Consider the following 19,171-nt stretch of genomic DNA (forward strand, 5'->3'; position numbering starts at 1 on the left):
GTTATGAGGAGATTATTGTAACATTATTGAGTGATTGAGTGAATAGGAACATAGGCAAAGAGGCTCTGAAAGAGAATAGACACAGGTATGTCCTGTTTTCACTACTAGCCTCTCATAACGGCTGCTGTACTCCAAGGTATAGAAGCATGTATGTGAGCGTTCTTCCTCTCCCATCCTCCACATGATCGATGTGAATGTTCCTCCTTTGTCCTCTGCATGATCTGTGTGTATGTGAATATTCTTCCCCCATTCTCCACATGATCTATGTATGTGAGTGTTCCTTTCCATCCTCTGCACGATCTATGTGAGTGTTCCTTCTCCCCTAATCCTCCACATGACCTATGTATGATGTATGTGAGTGTTCTCCTGCCTGCATCCTCCATATGATGTATGTGAACACTCCTCCCTCATCTTCAACATGATGTATGTATGTGAACATTCCTCCTCCATTCTCTACCTGATCTATGTATGTGAATGTCTCCCACCATCCACATAATCTATGTATGTGAGCATTCCTCCCCCATCCTACATGTGATCTTTCATCGCAAATCATTGCTGCTTTTAGTATCAAAATCTTACCTCCTTTTGCCTATGCATCTTTTCAAACATACTTATTATCATTATTATCAATATATAATTTTAAAACTTCAATGGACACCTCTACTGTATTTATCTTTTATCTTTTGATTCAAGCACTCTCTGTTTTGCCCAGGGTGCCTCCAAATGTATAAACTCAGACATTCTTCTCTCCTCAGCCTTTCAGATACCAGAGCCATGAACAAGTGTAATCATGTCTGGATCAACTGACACATTTACTTTATGGCAACTTTTGATTACTTAAATAGTCTAGATCTCTATTCTCTTGCACTTCAATTAATTAGTTTCAGATAAACAAATTAAAAATCATTTTGTTTTAAATGGCTTATAATTTTGAGAGACCTTTAGTATGGTTAGAAGATCTCAAGGTCATTAGAAAATGAAGATGAGGCTTACAAAGTTTCATAGGGTTAATGATTTAAGTAATACTGGGCTTAGAATTCAAATAATCTTCAGTGTTTTACTGAGAAACAGAGAGTGACTGTGCTCTGGCTGTTGTCTTTAGTGTTTTTTTAACCTTTAAACTTTTTTTTTAAAAACTAGACTTGACTCTTCTAGTTACAAAGATAGAAGCATAGCTCAGACCAACTTAAGCAGGAAGAAAAGTTATTAGCTCAAAAGCTGCAGAGCCTTAGGCAGCTATTGGATCATCTGTGGCTGCATCTAAGGCCTCCTCATGCCAGACACTTGAATCTGCCTTCCTCTAGGGTCTTTGGTCTCCCTGCATCTTCCTTTACTTGATGGCTGATGTAAATTGAGGCTTACCTTCAATTAACCTAACAGTTCTGGAAAAAAAATTCCTTTGGTTAGTTTCTCTACCGAGAATCCTAAAGTTGGTTGGTTTTGGCTTGCTTATGCGTCCATCACTGAGCCAGTTACTGTGGCCACACAGATGGATTTCATCAAACTAGCCCTTTCTAGTTGCTTCTCTACCCTGAATCTCTGTGGTTTCCTAAGTTAAGTATGGTTCCCTTAAGTTTATAATGAAGACATTGTATACATGAAGTGTACTTGGGCTGCTTAAACCTCCTAAGATCTGTAGGTAGAAGCCTGATTTTGTTTCCGATGCACAAACAAGGGGAAGTAAAGAAAAACAAAACAAAACAAAACAAAACAAAACAAAACAAAACAAAACAAAACAAAACAAAACAAAACAAAACATAGTGATTAATCAGAAAGTAAATTAAGGAGAGTAGATCCTGACACTTGGCTCTGATTCTCACTGGCTGCCGTGGTGACAGTCAGTATGATGAGAAGCTATGCCCATTCAAATTTGAAGGTGTAACAGGTACTGGCTGGACATCAAGAGTTCCACATGTGATTTCTGGGTCTGAGAATACTTGTCAGTGAGCATTTTACTGGATTATGGGCCCCTGGAGAGCAAATGTGGTCTTGCTTAATGAACTAAATTTTCCATCTCTGCCTTGGTCTCAACCTGTGAACTTCACTGCTAAATGTATTTTGTGACAATCCTACAAGTATCTCCTCTGTCATAACTGTTAGCATCAGAGCTTCAGATTTTGGGTGAATGTGTCACCTCTGAACTCCAGTTGACCAGTTTTCAGTTCTAAATAGAATATATATGTATTTCATGCTGTTTAACTATTTTTCTTTTTTTTTTCAATCTTTACTCTTATAGAAGAATTTGAAGAATGCTCTTTTTTGTTCGTTTGTTTATTCATGTCAAGGATTTTTTGTTTTCATCTATTTCTTCAGGAGCTTATACATACTGTTTTCTAACTTCAGAGATGTGGGGAATGCTCAGGGCAGTACTCACATTTACTTAGAAGGTTCTCTTTGCCTATTCTGGTTCCTGGAACTCTCTTAGTAGATCAAGATGACTTTGAACTCATTGAGATCATCCTGCCTCTGCCTCCTGGGTGCTGAAACTAAAGGCGTGGACTACCACACCTCACTTCTCTTTGCCTTTTTGATTCTGAAGATCTCTGAGATGCACCCCCCCCCCTTTTTTTTACAGCTTGCTTTGTCTGGCTTTTTTTTTTTAAAGATTTATTTATTTATTATATGTGAGTATACTGTAGCTGTCCTTAGACATATCGGAAGAGGGCATCAGATCTTGTTACAGATGGTTGTGAGCCACCATGTGGTTGCTGGGATTTGAACTCAGGACCTTCAGAAGAGCAGTGCTCTTAACCCGCTGAGCCATCTCACCAGCCCCCCCGTGTTGTCTGACTTTTATGCTAAAGACTATCTCATGAATTTTCTGAGCTCATCCCCAGGGAAGCTGCTTTTTTCATGAAGATTCTGAACACATTTTGTGATGTTGATGCACTGCTCTGGACCAGTCTTGTTGCTGTGACTTTGAGATCTCTGTGTTGCTATGTAGAGTAAGCTGCGTCCTCTTCTCTGTGCGTAATAAAGTTTGAGCTTCTGACGTTTTTGTGATTGTTTTCTTCAGTATCTCAGTAGAGTTGTCCTTTTCCTGTGCCCAAGACAGTAAGGGGAAGCATCCCAGTTCTTAATTAAGGAAGGACAACCTTTCAATAGTTCTTGACTGTGTCCATAAAAACAGGCTTTAGCTCCAAACCTTACATGCAACTCACAGCTTCTGCTTCCAACCATAGGCAAACATTAAACACTCAGGATCCTTGCCCAGGATCCATTGCCAAGATGTCAACAATGGATATTTAATTTCCAAGTATGGAGCCTTATCCTTCACTTTGTTTTAAGTTGGCATGTAATACATGTAATACTAAGACAGGGCATAGTAGTTAGTGTGGTCAGACAAGACAATGGTTGGGAGGGGAAAGTAAAGGTTTGGAATAAACTTAGCATTTTAACAAAGCAACATTGTTTCTATGAAAATATAAAGACCCTAGTGTGTAGGGCTGATTTTCTCATCTCAGTTTTATCCCTTATTTTACACATTTCTGTGTTTTAATAATCTAGAACTTCTTCACATAACACATAAGGTGTTTTTACTATTTTTTTAGTTTTGCTTTCCCTCACTGTTTAAGATTTTCCCCAAACCAGCTAGTTATTTTGTATTTTTCTAGGTACTAGGACATTGTGTAACAACAAAAACAGAAATCTGTATTAGTTTATATAGACATACAAACTTAAAATTTTATTTTTCATTCTCAAAACGTAATATTTTTTTTTAACAATTTAACAAGAATCCCAGAACTAACAGAAGAAAGGAGAGCTCCTGCCAGGAAAGGAAGGCAATTATGGTAATGTCAGTTTGTCAAATAAATTCTAAAAACACTTTCAAAGTAAATGCATACTCTGGGAGGATGAATTGTGGGTCACAGAGACATCTACCGGCTCTTCCTTAGATCCAGGGAACATCAAAATTGAGTTGACAATTAGAATTGATGTTAATTGGCCAATCTTAAAATGGGATGACTCTAATTACTCAAGTTGACTCGTATAGTCCCATGGTTTCTTTAAACATTGGGAGGGGAGTCAAATAATCACTGAGTGTTCTCTTTAGAGAAGACTTGACCAAATTTAGAAGATAAAAATATGTGACCATGAGGCCAAGGACCTTTGACAGTATCTACAATCTCTAAAGACAAAAAGAAAACTCTTTCTTCCCTTGTAGCCTACAGAAAGAAATGCAGCTCTGTTGAAGACCTGATTTTAGCCTAATGAGACCCATGTAGGACTTTTGGCACCTGTTACTGCAAGACAAAACATCTATGTTGCTTTAAACTTCTGGGTTTGAGGTTATTTATTATAACATTGGTAGGAGATCAGTACATGTAGTTTATGACTTGGGAATTCTATCGAGTTATGGAAAGAAAACTGGACTAAATGTACCTTTTAGCAAAGAAATATAATGTTAAATTACCACTTTTATTGCCCTAAGTCTGAAAGTGACCCAAATACATACCAGCAAGTAAATGAATAGATATGCTACACAGTCTACAGTACTCTGTATGGTTATGCTTGTGCTGAGGAATGTCAACATCTCTGCACACTTTCTACCTTCCTTCACAGTCTGTTTGGTGACGTGTAGCTTCATGAGGCTGGTGGTTCACCTTGGTCTCAGCACTCCTGAGACGCCCAGTGCTCCACCACAGCCTGACTCCTGCTCATCACTATCAGAGTAGGAGTGAGGAAGTCTTTGTAGTCCAAGCTTCGGTTTGCCTGATGAGGATTCAGATAGACCGTTCTCATGAAGATCTGCTGCTCTTCAGAAGTAGGAAGGCACAGGAAACAAATGGCTGGATATCTGCAAAAACTGGGTCTTTATATCAGCCACACAGCATGCCATTCTAAGGAGCCGGGAGTTAAGATTCAGAATGTCAGTGTATTTAGTAAGTCCTCCATATGGTACACAGTTTCCTATTGTTTAAATAGCATTATCTGATTGAGTTCTGCTGCCAACTGGTCATGCAATTATAGGTAAGCAATTTGTTTGCACCGACTCCTCCTCTTAGAGAAAAGTATATGCTGAAAGAACTCATAGCCATTTAGCGCAAATCCTGCCTCCACACTGTTGCTGATGAAGCAGTGATGTTGTTTTAGACATGGAGACAGTTAAGGTGTCCAGACTGGAGTTGGGCAAATTCTACGTTGACTTTACTTGATGTTGTCACTTTGGCTCTTTCTGCCTCTGGGCTGTTGTGGAGCATGAAAAAGGCTTAATGCATGACAGTTAAAGAGAGCAAAAGAAGTTATGAGACTCAAGGGTCCAAACTATTCTGGCTATGATAAATGGGTTTGAGGGAACAGTTCCAGAACCATCTACGGTTGCCAAAACCTTCAGAGGCTCTGAATAAGGAGGCTTGGTGTTTGCATATAACCTACCCACATACGCCTATGCAATTAACACCATCACTAGATTATGCATGGTACCTAAAACAGTTCTCACACAGCACTTCATGTGGGTTCAGAGCAGTGCTTGGCATGAGGCATGCTTAAGTTTTGCTCTAGGTTTGTATGCGCTAGTGGGCAGACTTGGCCTGCATGTTATCTACCATATACCACCCTGCCTCTTATTCTTTCTGTTCAGCTGTATTTTATAGATTTGTGAGTAACAGGATGTATATTAATTTTTATTGATTCTAAGTGCTATGTGATATTCATTTCCAAGTGAATAATAATGTATGTTTTTCTACTGATGGGTATATAGGGTCTTGTGACATTTCCTCCACCATAGATAAATTCTGTAGTGAACAGAGCAGGGTTTTCATACATGCTGGAGCAGTTCTGTACATCTAGTACATGATGGATCCTGGCTATCTAGAGCACCAGCCAGGTTCTACTTTATCAGATATTTCCAAGTACTTCATGGAGTAGCGGACCAATCGCCACTTTGTCAGCACTGTGTAGGATTCCATCCCAATTAGGATCTCTTTTCTCTTTGCTTTCAAATACCAGTGCAGGACCTCTTATTTTAATATCCATTACCTTCTATTGGTAGTTTTTTTTTTTCATATAGTTATTACATTTCTGAGCTTTTCCAGCACTCTTTAATAATTATTTTTATCTGTACAAAACCAAATATGTACATTGTTGGGTGAGTTATTTATCGTGAGAGGTAAACTAATATACACTCAATGCTTGCCTTTTAAGAAGATCCTCTGAATAGTATCCAAGGCGATGATAATGCTTACCAGGGCAACAGAACTTTGAAAGGCGTTTATCTTTCTTTTGCTGTTGTTCTTCCCTTGCTGAGCCCTGGAATCCTCTGTCTCCCCGAAGGAAGCCATGATTCCTTTATGTGAGAATGATATTATCTGGAAGGTAAAAGCCTGTCATTTGGTATGCTCAGGTCAATGGTTTCTCCTAAACGCCTGGTGTGAGCTGGGGAGTGTGTGTACCCACCCTGTAGGCTATACCTCCAGTGTCATACTGTCCCTAACGAGTGGGTGGCTGATATGTGTCTCTCTGCTCCTAGGACCTCTGCTGACATAGTGCCAGCAAGATGAAGTTGTTCAGAGGAAAGGAAGGGGGCTTGAGGAGCAGGAGGAGCAGATGAGGTGGTACACCCAGTGCCTGTGTTACCATCTTTATGTAGTAATTCATTTAGTTTCATTGTGACTCCCATGAGGTAGTGGAGGGAAGTTATTGAGGGATTTTATAAGTGGCAGACATAATGTGCCCTACAGCTGAACAAGGGCCACTGCAGTGGCTAATTGGAATTACACTGAGCTGAGCGAAGGTGAAGATCACGAACTTCCCCGTGTAGTGGGAGATAACATAACCAAGGAAGATTCCAATTATTTTCAGTCCGAGGGTGTCACTTTCCCTGTGGCAGTATCATTTATTACCGTGTTTATTGTTTGTCTGGTAATTTGTCATTATTGCTCAGATAATCATGTTTCTGTGCATCTCTTTCATATCCCGTAGCCCTTCCATGTGCTTAATTGATCTGCTGGCCTATTTTCTTACAAACAGCACACTATCTTAGCAACTGAAGCTTCGTCCAAGGAAGGAAGAAGACAGTTACCGTCTCATGGCTATTCTTAGCTGGTTTCCATCTCTTGTTTCTGTGATCTACCAAATCTTTAACAAGTTCTTTAGAAAATATTATGTTAAGAGTTTTCGTTGGAGTGACATTGACTTATAAATTAATTTCACTACTATTGAAATCTTTACAGGAGTTTGTGAATGTGTATCTTATCCCATTAAGAATGTTCAATTCTATCTGTGGTCAATGCCTTCTTCAGTCCCTTTATCAAATCACTTTTTTTTTTTAAACTAATTCCAAATCAGTCTCTTCTTTCTTTTCAGCTCTCCCATGACCCTGGCTTTAGTTCAAATATAAACTTTACATTATTCTGTCATGAAAATGACCTTTAATTAGGAGACTCTCCTCTCTCCTGGTGTCCCGTCTGCAGTATATATTCTGCACCCCCATGTTCATTCCTATCTCCCCTACAAAGCTTTTCCTTTTATTTCTTAGTCTTGGTTTTGCTTAGTGTCTCAGAGTTTAACTTGGGTCCTCTGTGTGTCCTGAGTTTGGAAATAACCACCAGGGCCTGGTGGACTCACCAGTGGATGCATAACTGGATATCATGCCTCTGTCCTCCTCAGCATCTGTCTGTCTCTGACACATCAGAAGTGTGCAGGAGAGCCCCGTGAATCCTTTCTCCCCCGTGGCTGTGGCTGACTGTTTAGGGCTCAACTTCTGTGGACCCAGTGTTAGTGTGTGCTGCTGTTGTCAGTTGGTGTTTGTCGAAGCTACATGATTTTTAGGTGTTATTTTGCAGCTCCCCCTCTCATGCTCAGGCTCTTACACCATTTCCATTTATAACCCTGAGTGTGTCCTGTTCCTGGAGGGTGTGGTCGATGCCATGTGTCCCAGTCTGAGCTCTCTGCATCCTGTGCAGTTCTGGGGCTGTTCATTCCTTTCCTCACTGCAAAGAGAAGCTTTTCTGTTTAAGGTTGGAGCAGGGCCGCAGATGTTTTTCCGGTTTTCCTTTCTGATGATCAGTAACTATATTTTGCCTTATTTTTTTAAAATTTTTTTAGCTACTCTTATTTCAGATTTACACAAATTAATTACACATATAATTGGATCAGTCTTTCAACATGTGTGCACCTGATGATCATTTCCAGATGACTGCTATATCTATCACCTTAGACAAGTCTGTCTGTCTGCCTGTCTACCTTTGTCTTTTCTCCCTCTGTCTGTCTGTCTGTCTGTCTATCTGCCTGCCTGTCTGTCTGTGTCTTTCTCTTTCTCTCTGTCTCTCTCTTGTGTGTGTGTGTGTGTGTGTGTGTGTGTGTGTGTGTGTGTGTATGATTCTGTTGGGAGCATCTTTGTCTCTTTACTGGATATTTTTAATCTATCATCTATCCATCCAACTGTCTTTCTGTCTGTCTATTATCTATCTGTCTGTCTATCTATCTATCTATCTATCTATCTATCTATCTATCTATCTATCTATCTCTATCATCTAACAATTTATCATCTTACTATTTATCTGTTATCTATCTATCTAATAATCTATCATCTATCTAGTCATCTATTATCTATCTATCTATCTATCTATCTACCTATCTATCTATCTATCTATCTATCTATCTATCTATCTATCTATCACCTATCTACCTATCATATATCTTGTCTGTCTGTCTGTCTGCTTGTCTGTCTGCTCTTCTATCTGATGTGTGTGTGTGTGTGTGTGTGTGTGTGTATGCACATGTGTTCCAGTTCATGTGTGGCAGTGAATACTCAGAGACCAATCAGGAGTTTGTTCGATTCTTCTACCACATGATTTCCAGGGAGGATTGAACTCAGGTAGTTAGTCTTGGCAGGAAGTGCCTTTACCTGCCAAGCCATCTGGCTAGCACTCTGCAGAGTATTTCACAATATTGAATTCATCATAGCAAACCATAGTGTGTCACAGAACATAAAATATTAATCCCATGCAGCACACCCCTGTTTCTTTACCAGTTTCTGGCAACCACTATTTTATACTTCTTTCTGATCAACTGGCTTTTCCATATAAGTGAAGGCATGCGGCCTGTGTCTTTCAGCGCCTGACTTACCTCACTTGCAAAAATGCCTTCAATCTGTATTTCCACAAATGACTGGATCTCATTTTTATAGCAAAATGATATTCTGTTGCACATGCACTCTACATTTTCTTTTATTGTTTCTTCATCAGTGGATTCCTAGAATGATTCTGTAGTTTGTCTATTGTGAGCACTGCATCAAGGGCGTGTCATTGCTTCTTCTGAACTGGGTTCCTCCCTCTGTGTGTTTTTCTGGTGTTGGGGACCAGTAGATTAAGCAGCAGTTCCATAGTTCCATTTCCATTTTGTTTTTTTGTTTGATTGTTTTGAGGAGTCTTCGCCTTATTTCTTTTAATGGCTGGACTTACATACATTTTGCTTTGGCTGCATCCTTGCTAGGTTCTATTCGGTTCTGTCACTGGTCAAATAGTCTGTCTCTCGGGATATAAGAGTATATTTAGTTTCAGCTTTGTTTGCATTTTACTGATAATTAGGACCTTTGAGGAGTTTTTGTTTTTTTTTTAATATGCTCCCTGGTAAATTACAAATCTGGATTTTTTTTTTTTGAGAAATCAAAAGAGTATATTTTAGAAAGAGCTTTATTGAAGTAAAATGATTCACACATCTGTGGTGTTCAATTTATTGCTTTTTAGCACATTTACAGGGCTGGGCAGCCATCTCTGTGATCTTATCCCAGGGCATTTTATCCTCTCTGAGGATGCACAGTGCCCAGTAATCGTGGTCCCTCTTTCTCTCATTCCCATCCCCTCATTTCTCTCCTGTTCTCCTGGGAGCCAGTGTTCTAGTTCTGTTTCTACAGTTTTCCTCTTCTGGACATTGCAGGTAAATGTGATTGTTGAAACGTGGAGTCTTTTCCTGGCTTCTCTGTGACTCCATATCTCAGTGTTCACAGTGTGTGATGTTCCAATGCGTTCTTTCTTGTTTTTTTTTTTTTTATTGTACTTTAGATTTGGACCTTTGGTTGTTTTTACTTTGGGGTATCGTAAGTAAGGATGCCATGAATGCTCTCAAACACTCAAGGACAAGAGTCTATGTGCACTTGTATTTCCCTTTCTTGAATGTGGCTGGAGCAAGGCTGCTGGATCACTTTAATGTTTTTTTTTTTTTAAAGAAACAGACTGACTTTTTGACAGTAATGCCATCACCATCATCATCATTAGAAGTAGTTGTCATCATCATTATTATTTTATTATTGTTTACCAGCAATGTATATGAGTCTTTCCATATTAATTTGACTGCCTACATTCTTTTATTATAGATACTTAGCTGGTGTATCTCCCGGCTTTCCATCTCCCTCACAGCGAATGACAATGAGCATTTTGTGTGGTTATTGGTCCTTTGTACATCGGTGTTACAGAAGTGTTTGTTCAGATTTGTTGAGTTTTCACTCATTATCTCTCAGTTATTGAGTTGTAAGAGGTTTTCTTTTTCTTTTTATGGTCTAATATGGGTTCTTCAGATGCATTGGCATTTATCATTTTGCCCACTCTAGGCTGTCCTTTCTCTTTACTGAGTATAATTTGAAGTGTAGAGGGTTTTAGCTTGGATTTAGTCCACATGGCCTACTTTCCTTTCTATTTGTTTCTTGCATCTATCGTGCCATACAGAATAAACTCTCATCCCAACCCAAGTCCATAAGGGCTTGCGCCTCTGTTTGCTCCAAGGTTTAAATGGCTTCAGCCCTTGCATTTAAGGCTGGGGGCCACCAAACTCATTCTGTCTAAATATTCAATAATACAATAGTACAGGATGCCCATTCGTCTTAGTGCATTTATTGAAAAGACTGAAATCTCCCCATGAATAGTTTTACACCGTGGAAAACTAATTTCCCACAAATGGATTGTTGAATTTTGAGTCCTCCTTCTATTTATTTCGTCTGTGTCTATCTTTATGCCAAGACCAAACTGTCCTGCCTACTGTAACTTTGAAAACAGTTGGGGAGTCAGAATTCCTAAATCCTCCTACTGTCTTCTACTTTTGCAAAATTATTTTTGGCTGTCTTGAGCCCTTGCATTTCCACACAAATGCTAGATTCATTTCATCACTATGCACAAGGAATCCGGCTGGGATTTTTATGAGTGGTTGCACTGAATCCGTAAGATAACTTGGAGACCAGAAGTAACCCTATCATTCTGTCTTCTAACCCGTGGAAAAGTCCTATCTATTTCCTTCACTAATTTCATTTTACAGCCTCAGGTTTAGAGTTTATAAATATTGTCCTTCTTACTGTGTTATTTTTGAACGAACATTTTCTGTTTGGACATATTACAAAGGGAATACGTTTGAGATTTATTTTTATTTCTTGTTAACTGCTTGTGTGCAAAAAGACTCCCAATCTTTATAAACTGGACTCACTTTCTCCACCTTCACGTGCACACTCCTGACTTCTAGTATTTTTAACGTGTTCTGTAAGATGCTTGAAACACTACACTATGTAACTGCGAGTAAAATTTTCTTCTTCCTTTCCTACCCAAATGCTTTCACTTTCGTGTTCTTAACTAATCTCCCTAGCCACAGCCTCCTGTGTAGTGTAAAGTTGAAAGGAGGACTTTGTCCTTGATGGTGAACTTAGAGGGAGAGTTCAATTCTTTCTCCATTTAATATGACTTTAGTTATGGGTGGAAAAAGAAGTGTTTTGTTTCCTCAGCCTGGGAAATTCCCTTTAATGGCTGTCAGTTTCTTGCTTTGTTGCAGCTCTCTGACTTTCCTCGAGGGCTTTTGCTAACTGAGATGGCTGTAAAGTCTCGTCTTCTGTCCTCTAGTCTCTTAGTCACTGCATATTTGCCTTGCGTTGCCCCTCGTGGTTTGCAGTCTTTTATTCGCCGCTGGCTTCAGAGTTGTGTTGAGGGTCTGTTGCTTTTCAAGTCTTCAAATCAAATTAAAAATGGAATTCCTTATTTCCTTGTTAGGATTTTCTCCTTCACTTGCCCTTTGAAGCACCTGAATTTCCAATCACTGGATTCTGAGATGGTTGAATTCTTTGCCTGGTGTTGGTCTCATGATGCTCCACATTTGTTTGCAGAACACTTGGAGCTGAGGCTTTGTGCCCACATCATGAGAGCCTTGTTCTCTGGCTTTTTGTTTTCTGTGTTTGTCTTCATTTGTCATATGTGTCAATAGGAAGTGCCTATTATAGACTTGCCTTCTCTGTGAGTACTTAGGTAATATTTCCTATTGTTATTGATACAATGAAGTGATAATCATTCATGCATAAGTTGTCAGCATCATTCAAGTATAGCCACCTATTCATTTACTTAAACACCAACCATTTTGCTTCATTAACATTACTGGGTGGATGAAGAAACCTTAGCTTGAATAACATTTTGGAACTGCTAAGAAATCAGGGTACTGACTGTGTATTTGCATTTGATATTTAAATGGTAAGTTCACCTTCAATTCTGTACAGTCTCTTCTCTGTTCCTTCTCTGTCTGTCTTGCTGGATATAGTTTCCCTCCTGAGAACTGCCAACTCAGAGCACGTCATGATTTTTAATTGATGTGCACTGCATTTCTTACTCATGGAGTACCACGTAGGTTTTTGTTTAAACTTGGATATTTGGGGGAACAGAAAGTGGTGGCATATTGCAAAGCTTCTGTAGGGCAAAAGACACTGTCAATAAGACAAAAAGGCCACCAACAGATTAGGAAAGAATTTTTACCAATCCTAAATCTGATAGGGGAATAATATCCAATATATACAAAGAACTCAAGAAGTTGGACTCCAGAAATTCAAATAACCCCATTAAAATGGGGTACAGAGCTAAACAAAGAATTCTCAACTGAAGAATAGCAAAGGGCTGAGAAGCACTTTAAAAAATGTTCAACATCCTTAATCATCAGGGAAATGCAAATCAAAACAACCCTGAGATTCCACCTCACACCAGTCAGAATGGCTAGAATCAAAAATTCAGGTGACAGCAGATGCTGGCAAGGGTGTGGAGAAAGAGGAACATTCGTCCATTGCTGGTGGGATTGCAAGCTGGTACAAACATTCTGGAAATCAGTCTGGCAGTTCCTTAGAAGTAATAGCTCTCCTGGGCATATATACCCAGAAGATGTTCCAATTGGTAATAAGGACACACGCTCCACTATGTTCATAGCAGTCTTATAATAGCCAGAAGCTGGAAAGAACCCAGATATCCCTCAACAGAGGAATGGATACAGGAAATGTGGTACATTTACACAGTGGAGTACTACTCAGCTATTAAAATCAATGAATTTATGAAATTCTTGGGCAAATGGATGTCATCCTGAGTGAGGTAACCCAATCACAAAAGAAGTCACTTGATATGCATTCACTGATAAGTGGATATTAGCCCAGAAACCTAGAATACCCAAGATACAACTTTCAAAACACAAGAAAATCAAGAAGGAAGACCAATGCGTGGATACTTCATTCCTCCCTAGAATACAGAATAAAATATCCATGGACAGAGCTTTAGAGACCAAGTTTGAAGCTAAGATGAAAGGATGGACCATCCAGAGACTGCCCCACCCAGGGGTCCATCTCATAATCAGCCACCAAACGGAGACACTATTGCATATGCCAGCAAGATTTTGCTGAAGGGACCCTGATATAGCTGTCTCCAGTGAGGCTTTGCCAGTGCCTGGCAAATACAGAAGTGGATGTTCACAGTCATCTATAGGATGGAACACAGGGCCCCTAATATAGGAGCTAGAGAAAGTACCCAAGAGCTGAAGGGGTCTGCAACCCTATAGGTGGAACAACAATATGAACTAATCAGTACCCGCAGAACTCGTGTCTCTAGTTGCATGTGTAGCAGAAGATGGCCTAGTTGGCCATCTTGGGAAGAGAGGCCCCTTGATGTTGCAAACTTTATATGCCCCAGTCCAGGGGAATGCCAGGGCCAAGAAGTGGGAGTGAGTGGATAGGGGAGCAGGGGGGGAGGGTATAGGGGAATTTTGGGATAGCATTTGAAATGTAAATGAAGAAAATATCTATTAAAAATGTAGGCAAGAAGAAAGAAAGAAAGAAAGAAAGAAAGAAAGAAAGAAAGGAAGGAAGGAAGGAAGGAAGGAAGGAAGAAAGAAAGAAAGAAAGAAAGAAAGAAANAGGAAGGAAGGAAGAAAGAAAGAAAGAAAGAAAGAAAGAAAGAAAGAAAGAAAGAAAGAAAGAAAGAAAGAAAGAAAGAAAGAAAGAAAGAAAGAAAGTGGTGGCATTACTATTTAATACCATGATGTGAGGCAGGAAATAGGCCTTGCACATGAGATCCCAGGTGTGTGTCGCATGCAGTGCCCCTGTATCATGGGTTATCCCAGACAAGTAGCACCACGTGCATCCCCCTTCTGGGATTTTTGAAGAAGCATGCTTATGTTTCATAAAGAACCTCTTGACCATAGAGATGATAACCACTAAGCCTAGCAGCACCCAAATATGGATCTTGATCTAATCTGAAAAGCTGGAGATGTCAAGATGCCTTCTCAGTGACATCCTGATTTGTCCTCATAAGTACAAAGGTTAGGATGACAATTGTCTCCAGTGTGTGGCTAGGAGCTCCCAATGTGAGGTGAAGGTATCTGATGACCAACTGAGATATTAACTAAGTACTCCTAGTTTTTCCACTGAATGTAGATACTCTTTATATATTCACCTTTCTCACTGTTTAAAATACAAAACATTATAATGTTTTCCAAGTAAGAGCCCCAGTTCACCTTGTGTGGGAGAGATGGTGCTTGGGTTTAGAACATCCACTGTGGAGCTCAGCCTGGTCATCACTTGCCATTCCTTCCTTTTGAGAATGTGCTTTATGATCGTATATCACTCTTTATTGACTTTTAACAAGTTTTTATTTCTTTAAAACTGATGAAGGAGACTCTGGCTAATGTGCACAATGGCTAGTGTGCTATTTTGGACCCATTAGGTGTAGGCCATTATCAGGGGTAATCAGAGTGATCCACATAGTTAGGTGCTGTTCCAAGAACATCAAGTTAGGTTCTGTCAAAAGGAATGTTCTGTTTTGTTTTGTTTTGTTTTGTTTTATTTTTGTTTTTGTTTTTTTTTGTTTGTTTGTTTTTTGTTTTTTGGTTTTTTAACTTGGACAAGTTTGAGACTTGAATTTCTAAATGGGTATGTATACCATCTCCACAAGTCTGTCTGTAAGAGTGCCTGAATGTCCGTCAAACCACCATTACCTTTTTGTCAATCATCTTCTATATTTGATGCTATTTTATATTGATCCTTTTACTTTTTGGAACAAAATATATTGGTTCTTAGGTACCATATATTAATGCTGTATTATTTCCTTTTTTTCAATTTTTTATTAGATAATTTCTTTATTTACATTTCAAATGCTATCCCAAAAGTCCCCTATACCACTCCCCCGCCCCCGCCCTACTCCCCTACCCACCCACTCCCACTTCTTGGCCCTGGCGTTCCCTTGTACTGGGGCATATATAAAGTTATTTCTAAGTTTAAAGGGAATTCAACTTTTAGTCAAATTTTATTTTGTAAAGCCTTATTATAGAAGCTTTTATTTTTGTCCCTGACACATAATAAAAATTCAGACTTCTACATTTTACACAAATCAGGGCTACTGAGATAATTACCAAGGATTAGCAAGGCATATCACCTTGTTTATAAGGAGAGATGTCAGTAGCAGATGATTTCTGTTTGACAAGCTGGGGATGTTATTTACAATAAAAGGCACATCAGCCTTGCCAAGGCTTATGTCTGGTGTAGTGATAATCTGCTAAAGGCACTCTGTCTAAGCTATTCATTTGCATAGATGTTCACAATATTACCTGGAGCTAGGCGTGATGAATTATATTTACATCTTACCAAATGAATGAAATGATATTGAATTTACTAGTTGCCTGTCTTAAGAGCACACTGACTAATAGCAAATGGTTGTGAGAAGTGGGTTCCTTTGTTTGCTTTTGATTGTTTTGTTTTGGTGTGTGTGTGTGTGTGTGTGTGTGTGTGTGTGTGTGTGTGCATTAAGGAAAAGAGACAGGAGTTGAGTTTGAAATGATACTCACTCTAGTCACACAGGATTCTAGAAGGAATAATATTTGCATCTGAGACTGACAGCCATTGGAGTAAGGGCTGTGAGGCTCTGCTCTAATGCAGTTAAATGCATTCAGTTAAAGCTAACAAAAACATACCCAGAGTCTTCTGTAAGCCAGGTATAATTTGGGTAATGGAAAATATGGATGGGCAGATCTCCATCCCTATGATCAGGTTGTAGCTTCACAAGGGAGGAAAAAAACAAAAAACAAAAAACAATGCAGCATTAGATGCTGTGTCAAAGGGCATGCACACTAACCATGCCGTGTAGACAAAGCCTTGCAAGATCCATTTGAGACAGGAAGTAATCAAAGAAGGCTTTTTTTCCCTGAAGGATCTGAAGTCTCTTTAGTTGACTTATAAAAGATGGGTAAGTAGTGGCAGATGGAAAAAGGCAATGTGTGGGGAGGCAGGAGGTGTCCCGAGGATGGGGGGTCAGCAGAAGGCAGGACAAAGTAAGTGCACACTGTGTTGGGAAGAACTAAGAAATCATTACGTTGAGGGAAACATCACATTAAAGCTGGACAGTCTTCACACACAAGATGAGAATTCAAGAAACATTCAATGGATTCAAAGACAGCCAAACCTGGAAACCGTGGACTAAGGGAAGAAACCATAACCCTGCAAATCTATAGCTCAGGCAAGACCAGAGCTGCCATTAGCCCCAAGCATGACATAGTTCAAAAGGATGTGTTTTCTTCTGTGTGGATCAAGTACAGGGAGCAGCTTGACAGTGTGTGCTGAGCACAGCTGGATCCCAGCTTCTGCCCACTGTCCTGCTGCTGTCTGGCCGAGCACAGCACAAAAGCTGTGATGGCAGATTTGGGTAGAGGAGACATGAGAGCTTTTGAGGGGGAAACAATGAGCTGGGCTGTATGCTACGTTTGTCAAAGACAAGTAAATTTGTCTTAGGACTAGCCATTTCCTCAGTACTGTATGTCAGTTGTTAAATATCAGTAAGTAGATTTCAGAATGGCACCTTCTATGGTATATGGATAGTATAGGAGCTTGCTTTTCAGATAGTTGCCCTTGCTAGGAAAAAAAAAAAACTCATTTCAAATAATTCTGCCTAACATGTTGTTTTCTTTATGCTAACATGCTGAAGAACTGTCCTGCTAATTGAATTGGTAATACATTAATCTCGAGTCCTCTATTTTAGAGTGCTGAGCTTTTTCTGGTATCCCTCTACCATGGCTATTGTGCATACTCAGCCTCTGTGAGTACAGAGACTGCCAAAATAGCAATAATCCTCATTGGCCATCTAAGCAAAGAAATGAACAATAGCATTTATCATAAATAAGGCCAAACACAACAATAAATATTTCCTTATATTCTAGGTAACATATTTATATATCTAAATTCTAAATAGGAAATGAAATCTAGCACCCTTTCCATTATTACGTCATTATATTAAAGGCTTAAAAACCAATAGTATAATTTCACCAGCAACTCATTATAGCAAATACAATTGTAAGTTTTTGCATTAGACGGATTCTTTATTCTATATTAAAATACCTGAAACTGGACATGTTTTCCCCCATTTATTTATTTATTCACTTTACATCCTGATCACAGTCTCCCTCTCCTCCTAGTCCTCCCCCACAGCCCCTCCTTCCATCCCCCCTCTCCTCCTCTAGGAACAGGGAAGTCCTCCCACAAGGTTCTAACCCACCCTGGCACAACAAGTCACTGCAGGACAAGGTGCATCCTTTCCCACTGAATCTAGACAAGGCAGCCCAGTTAGAGGAACAGGATCCACAGGCAGGCAACAGAGTTAGGGATAACCCTTGCTTTAGTTTTTGGGGTAGCTGTTTGAAGACCAAGCTGCACATCTGCTACATACATTCAAGAGGTGGGGGCCTAGGTCCAGTCCATGTATGCTCGCTCTTTGGTTGGTGAGTCAGTCTATGGGAGCCTCCAAGTGTCCAAGTTAGTTGACTCTGTTGGTCTTCCTGTGGAGTTCCTATCTGGTTCTAAAGGCTTATTTAGCTTACAGTTTTGAGATTCGAGGGCATGGTCTGGCATCAGCTTGGCTTTAGAGGAGCTCTCAGGACAGGCAGCAACATAATGTTGGGCTGATTCAGGGAGCCAGAGACCTCAGAGCAGGACAAAAAGCCATGGTGGCCAGGCCTTTTTATGAAATCTCTAGAAGTGTGGCTCAAGTGAACTTGATAAACTGTGTTTTTAAAGGCTTCCTACACATGAACATTCACAGGACAAACTCAAGCTATTCAGCAGCATGGGGTTTCTTTGCTCTTGTACTTGAGAAAGGGGAGAACTCCCTCCAGTGTTTACCATGTCACTGTTTTGCAGAAAACGTGGCCAGGGAGCTCTGAAGTGGAGATGAGACAACCTAATCGGAAGAGGAAGCTCAGCCTGGAGTCCACAGAGCACATGAATCAAGACAGATGCACGGTAAGATGTGTCAGCCCCTGGATCTGTCTTGCCAATTGCTGATCACTGCTGAAATGCACGGGAGTGACCCTACTGCTGTGACTATACCTGAGGGATGCTTCTAGACACTCAAAACGACTTGCCCATGGTTGGATTTTAAGAATATTATTCTAGAGTATAAGTGGCTTAAAGTCTGGTATATTTTAAATGGCAATCTTATATTTTCTTGCTTTGCTTTTGAATTGATACATTAAAATATAAAAATTATATATTGTATCATGTTGTTTTGACATCGTTTATTGTTTAGGTCAAGTTAAACGTATCTGTCTGTTCAGATATTTCTAGTTTCACCTGCAAATACTCAATGTTAATGTCAAAGATGTTAATGTGTGCATGTATGCATGTGTGCAGAGGGCAACTTTAGGTGTTTTTCCTTAGATACCTCTGCCCCCATATTTTGCTTGAGACAGTATCTTAGTCACTTGTTCTATTGTTGGGAAGAGATGCCATGACCATGGCAATGCTTAAAAAGGAAAACTTTTAATTGGGGGCTGGCCTACAGTTCAGATGATTAATCCATTGTTATCATAGAGGGAAGCATGGTGGTATGCAGGCAGGCATAGTGCTGAAAGTAGCTGAGAATTCTATGACTGGAGAAAGAGAAGGAGAGGGAGGAGAGGGAGAGGGGGAGGG

At 39.8% G+C, this 19,171-nt stretch overlaps 1 protein-coding gene across 1 annotated transcript in view; it reads left to right on the forward strand.

The window, feature by feature from the left end:
- The window catches only part of L3mbtl4 (L3MBTL histone methyl-lysine binding protein 4), a 339,815-nt gene that overhangs the window by 54,071 nt on the left and 266,573 nt on the right, over nt 1-19,171 (forward strand). The window contains exon 3 of the mRNA XM_029470911.1: nt 18,398-18,499. Coding sequence (XP_029326771.1) covers nt 18,428-18,499 — 72 coding nt within the window. The 5' untranslated portion in view covers nt 18,398-18,427. The remainder of the gene's footprint in view (nt 1-18,397; nt 18,500-19,171) is intronic.

The sequence above is a fragment of the Mus caroli genome, chromosome 17 (genome assembly GCF_900094665.2).
Source record: "Mus caroli chromosome 17, CAROLI_EIJ_v1.1, whole genome shotgun sequence".
Taxonomy (NCBI): Eukaryota; Metazoa; Chordata; class Mammalia; order Rodentia; family Muridae; genus Mus; species Mus caroli.